Genomic DNA, 12,837 nt, shown 5'->3' on the forward strand with positions numbered 1-12,837 from the left:
GAAAAGGCATTCAGGGGCGTCCTCGCCCAAGCAAGGGTTAAGGCCTGATGCCATGCCCTGTGTGCTTCCAGTGACTAGCACTCATGGGTCTGTGTCAGGCCCTGTGCTGAGGTCTGGGATACTGTGAACACGAGGCAGTTTCCCATCCTACTCAGTGCTTTATGGGGAACCAGAGAATAGTCTACACCAGTAACCAGTGCCCGAGGTGTGGGCAGAAGGCATTCCACACCGGAAGAAGGAGCCACGGGGGCCTTAGACCACCTGAGAGGCTGCCCTGCATCTCACACCTGGGCCAGCCCCCGGCTCCCCCGTGCAGCGTCAGGACTTACCTCACGCACATACTGGTTCCCGTCCCCGAAGCACAGCAGCAGGTGGGGTAGCACGTGGACCACATACGGCTCAAAGAGCTTTCCCAGCATGGTGCAGAGCATCTCAAAGGCGAACAGGGCTCCTGGGGAGGAGCAGGGGGACAGCTGGGAACAGAGTGTTCTCTGAGGCTGCCACCGGGAACAGGAAGAGGCCAGCAGCCTCCCTACCACCTCCTCACCCTCTAGAAACACCCCGGGCAGCTATGGACTAATGTGGCTGTCCCACGAGGGAGCAGCACCCTCTGTCCCAGCTTGAAGCATCCCAGAGCAGCGGTGTGGCTGAGAGGAAAGAAGAGGGCAGGGGAGCCGGCTGTCACTCCTTGGCACTAGCAGCTAGAAGGGCAACAACTCTCCCACCTAAGGGTGTTGTTGAGTTAGGAATAAGAACGCCCAGGCCACATCATCTAGGACCCAGGAGGAACGAGGACACACACATGCCCCTACAGAACCGCCGCAGCACACACACAAACACCAGCCCTGCGTCCCTCCCTGGCAACCATCGGGACTGGCTTTACACACTGGATGGCCCGAAGCTCAGAGACACGCACCCTCTCTCCGGCGGAAGTTCTTCTTGTCCTGGATGGCGTCGGTCAGCGCTGCCATCATTTCCTGCTGCTTCAGGGAGAGGATGCCCAGGCCCTTCACCAGGCCTGCCAGCCCGTACGCAGCCCCTTTGCGCTCAGCATACTTGTCCGACTCCAGCAGCTGCTGCATCAGCCTCTGGATCATCCCTCCCGCGTCCTCCTTGATGGCCGGCACAAGAGGCGGCAAGCAGCTCGCCACAGACTCCTGGACCTGGGGAGGGCACGTCTTTGTCAGAGCGGCAGCTCTGCCACACCACAGCTGGGTCTGGGTGACTGATACCATCCTGTGCAGCCGCTCACCACCAGATATCCCTAAACTCATACCAGCTGACTGCTGCCTGCCCACTGTCACAGGATGTCAGAGAAGCAGATGGGGCCTCACACGCCCTCTCGCACGTGACACACATGCCCTGCTGGTGTGCGTATCAGTTTGTCAGACACAGCAGCAGCAGCAAGCACGGCGCTATTTCTGGTCTGAACGAAGAACCGAGGCCTGGACAGGTGGGAAAAACTCCAGAGAGACCAAACCCACTCAGCGAAAGATCTCTACGATGAAGTGTGTTACAGCTCCCCCATATAAGCAGTCCAGGTCTCTGGGCTTTCAAATGTCTCAAGACCAGGCTGCGTCTTACAGGACCAGGGCCAAGTTGAGCAGAACCAAGAGACACTGTAAACTTTCCCTTCCAGCCACAGCCCATAAGCCCAACTGAAGAGCAACAAAGCGCAGCACTTTCCGGTACCCATGTGGGGCCCTTTGCAGGTCGGGTTTTCTGACATCTTACTTGACCACAATTTTGTAAACTTACTCTTCTCAACTGTGCATTTGAGGAGGGTACTCTGGGTGACCCAAAATGCAAGTCACAGAAAATGTACACAAATGTTTCTCCAAGTAGAGAAAAACGAAAAAAAAAAAAAAAAAAACCCTTTGCACTGTGGCTTGAGGCTGTAGTAAAAGGCACCTGATACATGGAACCAACATATGGAGAGGGTCGGGAAAAAGCATGACAAGAGAGGGGCCCATCTTTTTTAGTCTCTGGACCCCAGTGGGAAACCCTGGTGGCATAGTGGTTAAGTGCTACAGCTGCTAATCAAAGGTTCGGCAGTTCAAATCCTCCAGGCGCTCCTCGGAAACTCTATGGGGCAGTTCTACTCTGTCCTATAGGGTCGCTAGGAGTCGGAATCGACTTGACGGCACTGGGTTTGGTTTGGATCCCAGTGCAAGGTTTACACAAAGTGCAAAAAATGATTGTTAGTAAATGAATGGAAAAAAGGAAAATATACAAAAACAAATTATACAAAGACTAAAGGAACCCCTTTTCCATGGGTGTTCTCTGTATTATAACTTTTTATTTTTAAATACAAACACGAATGAGCACTGTAACGACAAACATGACAATGAAATGCAATATAGATAAATACTATACTGTGTCCTGTTGCATGTTTGCAATTTTTGGGTTGTCCTGCCAGAGTCTGCTCACTGTGTCATCCCTTTCCGTGCCCACAGCCCATGGGGAACGAGGCTGGCCAGTAGTTGAGGCTACAGTTTACTGTGGCGTGGACACACTATGCAAGACCCACAGAGGAGGCCTGCCATAAATTCACTACAATGCTCTCCGGGGGTGCTCTTGACCATGAACCAGGCTGTCCCGTGGGAAAGGGGGCTACTCCTCGCAGAAAACAGGGCCATCTGGAGCCTGGTCACCTAACCCTGCCCCCGCCATCCTGCTGCCTATCCAGAGCCGGGTCCCCAGTTCCTCAACTGGCCCCATGGGCCTAAGGCCAGGTGGCACATACCTGCTGGGAGGGGGTGGAGAGGGCAGCGATGAGCTTGGCAACAATGGGCTTCACCTTGGGGTCGCTCTTCTCCAGATGCTTGGCCAGGGAGCCCATCAGGACCACCACACTCTGCCGCACAGCATCGTAGCTGGCGTCATTGGGCGCATCCTTCAGGAACTCCTCAAACACTGGCAGCAGTGAGTTGACGTTCTCCTGGAAAGCCAAGCCCACTCAGGACCTGAGGCCAACCTTATGGAGCTGCGTGCAGGGAGAATGATCTCTGCCCCAATGACCAAACCCAAATCTGGCTCTGGGGTGGGCCTCCTGACAAGCCAACCAGCAATACCAGCAGCTCTCCCAGTATTCTGGCAGGATTGGTGCAGGCCTGTAAGACTTTAACATTCTTTCAGGATCTTTTTGGATCAAAAGGGATGCAATGGCAGTCTTCCGCTGGCAGGGCTACCACCCCTCCACGATTTCTGGCATTCAGTACCTGTGTCGCCATTGCTCAGCCCTGCCTCCTTCCTGGGCCCAGCCACCCTCCCTGCCCCCTCAGCTGGCTGAAATCCTTTTACCTTCCCATGGGTGTTGAGCGTTGCAAGGGCTGCATCTAACATGCACTTCCGGACATCTGGGTTTCGGTCGTTGAGGGCATCAGGGACAAAAAACTGAAAGAGGGGCTTCACCTGAGAGCTGTCCAAATACTGGGAGAGCTTGTTCAGGGCCAAAGCCAAGCCACACCTGGGAAAGAAGTGGCAGTGTGTCAGTGGGGCAAGAGCCAGCCAGGGTTTCCTCTGCTGATGAGAGCTACTCCAGCTCGTCACCAGGAGACGGAGCATGCCTGCAGCACACACGGCTCCAGGGGAAGAGAGCACAGCATAGAGCCCATGGCCAGGGCTTATCCAATGGTCTTGCACAACTGACTTGTCAAATAGAGTTCTGACATCTGCCCTGGTGTCCCTGTGCAGGGGACCAGCTCTGCCTCAGTTCACCATGTGTGAGTGCAATGCCCGCCCCTCTAGCTCCAAGGCAGGGTGACCCTGGGCGGGGACCAGCTCTGCCTCATCTCCCCACGTGTGAGTGCAATGCCTGCCCCTCTACCTCTGAGGCAGGGTGACTCTGGTCGGGGACCAGCGCTGCCTCATCTCCCCACGTGTGAGTGCAATGCCTGCCTCTCTACCTCTGAGGCAGGGTGACTCTGGTCGGGGACCAGCTCTGCCTCATCTCCCCATGTGTGAGTGCAATGCCTGCCCCTCTAGCTCCAGGGCAGGGCGACCCTGGGCGGGGACCAGCTTTGCCTCATCTCCCTATGTGTGAGAGCAATGCCTGCCGCTCTACCTCTGAGGTAGGTTGTAAGAGGCAAGGGATATTATTCTTTTCAGCTACAGAGCAGAAGGAAGGCTCTTGGGGCAAAGAATCTATGTCCCATCCCTGGCTGATGCTCTGGGACAAAAAAGAAATAATCTCCATGCATTAGACGGGCCCATAAACTGACACACGAAGCCGCCCTGGGATGGGGAATGCCAGGGCCAGCCACTCAGAAAGCTAACATCGACTGCGCGTCTGTCACTCACCTACTCTGGTAGGTAAGTATCTTCTAAGGTCACTTGCTCCCAGACATCTCCCAAATCTTCCAACTGCTATGGCTGGGCTCTGAGGGGGAGCGAGCTAACACTCACAGGCACTTTACATATTGTCCGGCAGCTAACTTTAACAACTCCGCAAAGGAGGCTCTGTCACTGTGCCCTTCACAGTGATGATGAAACAGGCCGGAAGAAAGAGAAATGTGCCCAAGGCCACACAGCCAGCACAGAGAGGAGCCAGCAGTAGAGCCTAGGCCTCTGACTCTGAGGTCATGCTCTCTCCTTCTACTGTGCCATTATTCATGCCGCCTCCTCACTGCACCCACCCAGCCTGCCTGCATTTTACATCCACAAAAGCCCTGGGTGAGACAAGAACAAGACTGGAACAGTTGGAATACCTGGCTTCCCACTGATCTGGAGGAGATTCAGAAATAACTCGTCCCAGAGCATCCAGAACCGGGGGCGGCCGCTGCAACAGATAGCTCAATAAATGCACTGTGGTGCTCTCCCTGGCCCACCAGGTACACCAACCACCTGGCCACCAGGACCGTGAGGCAGGAAGTTAGTCAGAGCCACCGGAGTCACAGTGAGCTCTCAGACTCTGGTCTGGACTAGGCCAGGAGCTGGGCAGAATCCAAGCCAATCTCGTACTGCCCAGACCACGTCATTACTCACATAGAGCTTCTCCTGGTAAATCTCCACGAGCCTGCCCATGACTTCCGCCGCCTGCCGCTGGTACCGTGCCACTGCCTGGGAAAGGGCTTCAGCCCCAGCCTGCCTCACGGCCGCCTCGTGATAAATCACATCATCAATCAGCAAGGAGCAGAGGTCAGGCTGCAGATCTAGGTCCATCGACGACCACAGCCTGTGCAGACCCCAGGTGGGGGCTTGTCAGACAAGGCTCTGCAGCTCCTGCCTGCCAAACCTGACCACCCAGCCCCTCTCTCCACTGTAGGCTGAGCACACTGCAGGCTGAGCGTTCTTTTATAGGGGAAGAAGACAGAAGAGGAAAACGAGACCTTCCAGCAGCGCTCACCTCTCAGCCAGCTTCCGGATCTCCTCCTCCTTGTCAAACTTGACCACCCAGAGCCGCCGCAGAAGGTTCAGGCCATTCTTCTCATCAGTATCAGGCACAGGCAATACCATGTGGAGCTCCATCAGCCCCTGCAAGGGGGAGGGGTTAGACTGTGTGAGGCACAACCTTTTAGGAAGCGCTTCTAACCTGCCTCCTCACCTTCCTCTTGGCTGTGCTACCCAAGGTGCCGTTAGCCACATGTGGCTGCTTGATGTGAAATCAATTGGAAATAATTACAAATGCCATTCCTCAGTTCTACCAGCCACATTTTAAATGGTCCATAGCCACATGGCTACTGCCTACCATACTGGACAGCATTTCCATCACTGCAGAAAGTTCTACTGGACAGCACTGGTCTAGGGAGTGCTGTGAGTCAGCTCAGCTCACGACCTACTCAGTGTGTCGTAAGACAGCTTTTCTTTAGTGAAATGAAGGTGCGGTAAAACTGGTGTTCTTTTGCCAGAATAACAAACAAATCTGTCTTGGAAGAAGTACAGCCAGAATGCTCCTCAGAAGCAAGCATGGTGAGGCTTTGTCTCACGTACTTTGGACATGTTATCAGGAGGGACCAATCCCTGGAGAAGGGACATCATGTTTGGTAAAACAGGGGGTTAGTGAAAAAGAGGCAGACCCTCAGCAAGATGGACTGACAAAGTGGCTGCAACAATGGGCTCAAACATAGCAATGATTGTGAGGATGGCACAGGACCGGACAACTTTTCGTTCTATTGTACATCAAGTCACTAGGAGTAGGAACCAACTCAACAACAGCTAACAACAACAATGGCAGAACTCTGTAACGTAAAAATTAAAAAGTCTAACTCTAAGTAAGACATACATGATCTCAGAAAAAGGGAAGTCTGATTGAATGAATTTAGCTTTAACAGAAATTACCACCTTGCCCGTATCTTCCATATTTTTAACCAAGTGCCAGTGAAAACTCGGTCACAGGCCAACGGTAGGAGGCTTCAGACTAGCATTTGGGAACCACTTACTCATCGCTCCAAGGGGATTGTTTAGTTTTGTGCACAAAAGCCAACAATGAAAGCCAAGTACAAGGTGGTGGGTTGAAAAAACAAACTAATTTTGTGAGTTATATCTGTCTATAAAGGTATCAAGATCCGCATTCCGTTTTAGAACACAGGTGAAGTCTTTGCAGGTGAAGAAGTAGACAGCAATACATCGCGACAACTATTTGGTTGTTCCAATTCTCAGGTAGATCCCCGACCCACCCCCGTGGCCTCTTTTCACTGCCTCTCCAGGACACAGTGGTGCAGGCACGAAGCAGCTCCCATCAGGGTGAGGGACAGTCTCTCAAATGCCCATCACACAGCTCAAACTCACGTAGAGTGACAAGGGATGCTGGCAGTGGTCCCGAGGGGGAGTGGCCACGTACCCGGAGCGCAGTGTCCCGCACGCTGGCACATGGGGACTGCAAGGCACAGAGCAGCACGTCCACCTCCTCCTGCTCTGCAAAGGCACAGCCGTCCTCGCCACTGCTGCTGGCACACAGGGTGGTCATGGTATCTGATGCCAGAACCTAAGAAGAGCATCGATCTGCCAGGTTGAGTTCAGCAATGTCTACCAAGTGCCTACTCTGGGCCCAGGCAGAATGCGAGGCAATGACGGGCTGAAAGACTCAGAGAGGGATCTGAACTGAGAATGTCCACCCCCGCAGCCCCACTACAGCTAAGACCCTATCTCCAGGCCAGGGCTCAGTGGCAGGGCCCAAGCAGTCTCTCACTAGCTGAGAACAGTGCAGGCCAGCTCTCAATAGCAGCTCTTCTGCCCAAGTCCAAGAATCAGGGCCGAGGGAACAGAGAACTAGCACTCAATCCCTTATCCTGGGATCTGTGGTCACAGACTGAATGACAGTAACTACAAATGAAAACCAGATCACCTGCAGGCGGGGGGAGCCTGTCCCGATCACCCACGTCAGCAGACGCAACATGGCCACACGCGGCAGCAGCTCTGGCCCGTTCTAGGAGAAAACAGCAAACAAGTTGGGGCGAGGCACAGGGAAGGTTTGTAACCAAGCCTAGCAGCAAATGAAGGCATCCTCTCACCCTCAGGGACACATCCTGGGTCATATATCAGATGTTACTGTAGGAACCCCTGAGGTTTACAACTAAGTCCAAACAGGCGAACCCAGTCAACTATGGTCCTCGGTGATTAAAACAAGAACAATGAGGCTGGCTTGAGATTCACAGAACAGGAAATGCAGGAGGCCCATAAACATACAGAGAGACTCAGCTTTACAAGTTATAAAAAATGCAAAATAAAATGAGGTACCGTTCTTTTGCACATCGCTGGCAAGACTAACACCATCTGAGGTTGAAGTAGGCTTGGAGAAAGGAAACTCTTAGTGAGGGCGTATCTCAGAACATGCCACATGACCTAGTACCTCACCCCAATTCTCCTTCCTACAGAAATGCTCCCACGGGCTATATGAGGTGCACATACATACAAAGGTCTGTATCACAGCACTGTTCAAAACAGGGAAGAGCTAGAAAAGTTTAAATGTCCACCAATAAGTAAACAGGTCAATAAAACATGGAGCCCACAGTATGGAATACCACGCAGCCAGGAAAATCAATAAGGTAGATGAGACCCAGGACGTATGGTTATATGAAAAAACCCACCCATGCATGTGGATGTAAGTTTTGCACGTGCCTAAAAAAAAAATTCACAAGGGTATACACATCAAAGTGTTAGCAGTAGTTACCTCTGGGGTATGGTATTTCCTTTTTAGCCTCTGTATGGTTAGAATTTTTTAAATATGCATGCCTTACTTTGGCAAATTTTTATGACATAATGTATTAAAAGAGAAAGCCTCTTACCGAACCAAGGCGCAATCTCGTAATCATGAGCAAGTCACAGTGAGACTGACGCTGATATCTTGAGTTAAAACTCAAGCAAACACAATAAAATAAATGCAGAGTCCTTCCACTTTTTGAAGATACAGGGGACCTGGAAGCTTCTTTGAGGCCCTGAGAACTGCACAGAGGACATTCTGGTCCTCCTTGCCAACAGTTGCTATTCTAGGTAGAAACATACTCTCTGCTTTCCCGCCAGGATTGCTGATGGGTCAGAAGGTGTCAGAAGCTCCTGCCCCCACCCTGGTCCCCCTAAGCGAAAGGGAGAGCAGAGCTCCCCACCAACCTCATCCACCCGCCTGGGCGGGGTGCTGGGCGAGGCCCTCAGCTGGGCATGGACAGTGAGGATCTGAAGGACCTGGGCCATGAGCTCCTCCTCCTCCTCGCTGTGGTGGGGCATCTCGGTCAGCACTATCTTCAGAAACGGGAAGACTAAGGAGAAGGCTGGTGCGGACAACGGCGCAGCATCTGTGCGGGCAAGAAGCAGGCACAAACCTGCAGGTCCGGTGGGGCACTGGGCCACCTTGCTGCAGTCCCCATCCTCAGGGCAGTGAGGGAGGCGGGATGCTCTTTCTGACACAGAAAGGCATACTATGACACAGAGGTGACAGCAGGTAGCCCAGTTCTAAAGCTCACGTTGCCCTTACCCCAAACACTGCCCAGCTCCAGAAGGTGAGAGTTAAAACAGAGAAGGAGATTTCAGTGACAAGACGTAAACCTCAATGGCAGTCATGGCAACTCAGAACACCAGGACTGGACTCAGAAACCCTCCTCTGGCCCAACTCCCCACTTTCTAGATGAGTAAACCAAGGCCAGGGACGCCCCAGCCCACACAGCCTTCCCACCCAGCTCAGCCCACCCATGTCCTGCGTTCCATCTGTCCCTTACCTGGCTCACTCTTGCCCACCCTGCTGGTGATGGTGTGGGAGTGCAGCAGGCTCACAGCCCTCTTCACGGCCACCGCCAGCTCCTCCTGGCACCATGACTTATCCAGAGTACACTCTGGCTTCAGGAGGCGCAGAGTCACATGGCTCACCAGAGTGCCTATGTCCAAGAGAAAAAGCCCCATGGGGGATGACCCAGGCAGATATGCAGGATCCAGCCCCACAGAACCAGGGGCCCAGTGTAGCGGTGCCTGGTCCCTGATTTAAAACCCTCTTCTGCCATGCTAAGACATCCTTGACCTCATTTCCCATTGGATCAAGACAACGCTGGAGGGTGGGTAGGCAGGAATTGCCCTTTGGATACTCAAGAAACTATAACCCTGAGAGGAGGCATGGCCCACCCAAAGGTTACTCAGCCAAGAGTAAAGCTCTACCCATAGAGTTCCTCCACCTTCCACGCAATAAGCTCAGCCAGCCAGACAACACTTCTGACAGGCTCCACAGGGCACAGACTGAAGTTTCCACTCAGAACCATTCCCAGATTCCAGCCTCACCCTTTAAGCTAAAACGGTATCTGCTTAAGGTCATGAAACCACCCACAGAAGTAAGACCACCTTAACTGCCAGCCGCTCTACCTGGCTTTTGATTTCTCCACAACTAACAAAAAGCCTGGTGGTGTAGTGGTTAAGTGCTACGGCTGCTAACCAAAGGGTCAGCAGTTTCAATCTACCAGGCACTCCTTGGAAATTCTATGGGGCAGTTCTACTCTGTCCTATAAGGTGGCTATGAGTCGAAATCGACTTGACAGCACTGGGTTTGTTTTTTTTTTTTTAACAGAAAGCCAACAGTCACTGACACCTTGACCACCACTGGCAGATGGCTGCTCAGGAGCCCTGGGCTGCTCTGATGGGTCTTGTTACACCAAACCATCCTGACTGGCACTGAATGTCCGACTCCTTCGTTTAAAACTACTACAGAAAGAGCAGACGCTGACTAGAGTCTAAAACCTGGTCCTCTGAGCGCAGGCACAGCGGACACAAAGCAGACAAGAAAGAGGCACAATGTTGCTCCCGTGGATATGTAGCTTGCAGTTCCCAAGACTGCCTCCACATGGAGAAGGAAAACTCAGTAGCCTGGATCACCACAGGCCTTCCCACACTCTCTCACCTTCCTCCATCCCAACCTCCCTGCAGCCAGCAGACAAGCACTAACCCACAGCCTTGAGTCGAGGGGGCAGGACACAGGCAGCCAAGGATAGGAAAGGGTTCTTGATCCTGGGAGCAGCCAGTGGAGACTTCAGCAGGGGCAGAAAAGAGTCGACCAAAACTGGGATGTACTGGGTCAGGCCAGAAGGGTTCTTGGCCAGGACGCTGTCCAGGAGTCCTAGCACCGCCTCCAGCTCACCGTCCAGCTGCAAGCAGAGTCGCCCCAGAAGGAGGTCAACATGGCCCTGCTCCAGGGCAGCAAGGCTCGGGCCCCAGCTGCCCAGCATTCACAGGCTCGAGAACATGGTGGCAGCAGCCACTTACCTCCTGCAGCCGCCTTCGGATCTGTGCCTCTTTGTCCAGCTGGGCCTGCAGCATCTCCTTCTGCTTGCTGGTCAGTTGCACCTCCTCTTTTATGCCTTTCTTCTTCTTTATCTCCTGGAGGGAACAGGCAAGCCAATTCCACTTCCAGGGAACTGGCCTCCCTCTCAACCACAGAAGGCGAGCTTGTTTCCCCAAACAGTGCCGTGCCAGCTCTCGGTCTACAATCTGGGCCCCCAGACCCATCGTGGGGTGTCCCCTACCTCCCACTGAGTCCACAACTGCCTGGTTTCCACAGAACTGAGGCAAAACTACATGGTCACAGCAGGAGAAAAGCAATTCCCTACTGACAAAGGCAAGGAGGGCCTTTTGCATATTACAAAAGTAAAAAGACCCTCAAGGCACTCAAAAAGGTATTTTGGTAGCCACATGGCTTCAGAATCAAAACTTTTGCTTCCTCTCCTGCACGGGTCCCTTCCCCCAGAAAGTCTCCCCATAGTATAAGCTGAAACCTAGAACAGGCCTGTGGTGTCTGGGGTCTTAAACGCTACCAACCGGCCATCTAAGATGCATCAACCCACCTGGAGCAAAGGAGAATGAAGAACACCAAAGACACAAAGTAAATATGAGCCCAGGAGACAGAAAGGGCCACATAACATAAAGCAGAGACTCCACCAGCCTGAGACCAGAAGAACTAGATGGTGCCCGGCTACAACTGATGACTGCCCTGACAGGGAACACAACAGAGAACCCCTGAGGGAGCAGGAGAGCAGTGGGACGCAGATCCTATAGTCTCACAAAAAGACCAGGCTTACTGGTCTGAGACCGGGGGGACACTGATGGTCATGGTCCCCGAATCCTCTGACAGTCCAAGATTGGAACCATTCTCAAAACCAACTCTACAGACGGGGATTGGCCTGCACTATAAGATAGACAATGATGCTGGTGAGGAGTGAACTTCATGGCTTAAGCAGACATGTGAGACTATGTGGGTGACCCGTCTGGTGGCAAGGCGAGATCGAAGAGGGGGACAGGAGCTGGTTGAATGGACACGGGGAATACAGGGTGGAGGGGAGGAACATGCTGTCTCACCAAGGGGAGGGCAGCTAGGAGTGCACAGTGGGGTGCGTATGGCTTTTTGTATGAGAGACTGACTTGATTTTGTAAACTTTCACCTAAAACACCATAAATAAATTAAAAAAAAAAAGAAAAGGCCTGTGGCCTGAGATGACATAGCAAAGACATAATGCATTCATTCAACAAATATTTACTGAGTGCCTGTATTGTGGCAGGCACTGTTCTAGGTGGTGGGGACACCACAGGGAATAAGACAAGGTCCTTTTTCTTAGGAAGCTCACAATCTAATGGGCAAAAACAATGGAACAAGTAAATGCAGAAACAAGGTGATTTCAGATCATGATAAACAATATGGAAAAAATAACTAGATATGGAAGAAATAGCATAGTTAACTGGCAAGAGGGGCTGGGTCTACTTTGGATAGCTGGGCGGGGTCACCCCTCTGAGAACCAGACAATTAAGCCAATGCTGAAGTCAAGAAAAACCTACCATTGCAAAGAGCAGGCAAGGCGCAAAGACAGTAAAGAGCCCTGCAGACCTCTTAAAAGTTGAACATGGCATTCGAGCTTGATTCACGGGGGCTACACAGGGCCAGGCCCTGTGCCTGCTGGCAGCAGTAAGACAGGACCCAGCCTTCAAGGAACCAGGGGACCAGCATGGAGTCAAGTACCACCACATGGTAAATGTTGCTGTTATGTGCCGAGTCAGTTTTCGACTCAGAGTGACCTGTGACAGAGTAGAACTGCCCCATGGGGTTTTTTGGCTGTAATCCTCACAGAAATAGATTGCCAGGTCTTTTCTCCTGCAGAGCTGCCAACCTTTGGGTTAGCAGCCGAACATCAACCACTGCACCACCAGGGTCCCCTATGTGGTAAATACTCAATGCTAAACACTAAACTGCTGCAGGCACCCAGCAGAGAGAGAAATTCGCTTTCCTGGAGTGGGGGGTGGGAGGAGCTACGGATAAAGGGTAAAGAGTGTGGCAGGAGGACGGGGGGACATGTGGGGACAGCAGAGGAGTAGCATCAGGATGACCCAAGTATATGCGCAGCGGGAAGAGCCGCTGGTTGTGGTCACCAAGCTCTGCGG

General features: G+C 52.7%; 1 protein-coding gene across 2 annotated transcripts in view; it reads right to left on the bottom strand.

Annotated features, from left to right (window-relative positions):
• Positions 1-12,837, bottom strand: part of GCN1 (GCN1 activator of EIF2AK4) — a 67,625-nt gene that overhangs the window by 21,748 nt on the left and 33,040 nt on the right. For both annotated transcript variants that reach the window (XM_049865437.1, XM_049865438.1), the window contains 13 exons: positions 10,675-10,788; positions 10,358-10,556; positions 9,150-9,305; positions 8,548-8,729; positions 7,286-7,366; positions 6,782-6,925; positions 5,348-5,475; positions 4,987-5,176; positions 4,710-4,780; positions 3,304-3,469; positions 2,747-2,941; positions 917-1,163; positions 330-451 (listed from right to left, as the gene is read on the bottom strand). In XM_049865437.1, the coding sequence (XP_049721394.1) occupies positions 330-451; positions 917-1,163; positions 2,747-2,941; positions 3,304-3,469; positions 4,710-4,780; positions 4,987-5,176; positions 5,348-5,475; positions 6,782-6,925; positions 7,286-7,366; positions 8,548-8,729; positions 9,150-9,305; positions 10,358-10,556; positions 10,675-10,788 (1,995 nt within the window). The remainder of the gene's footprint in view (positions 1-329; positions 452-916; positions 1,164-2,746; positions 2,942-3,303; positions 3,470-4,709; positions 4,781-4,986; positions 5,177-5,347; positions 5,476-6,781; positions 6,926-7,285; positions 7,367-8,547; positions 8,730-9,149; positions 9,306-10,357; positions 10,557-10,674; positions 10,789-12,837) is intronic.

This window comes from Elephas maximus, chromosome 22 (genome assembly GCF_024166365.1).
Source record: "Elephas maximus indicus isolate mEleMax1 chromosome 22, mEleMax1 primary haplotype, whole genome shotgun sequence".
NCBI lineage: Eukaryota > Metazoa > Chordata > Mammalia > Proboscidea > Elephantidae > Elephas > Elephas maximus.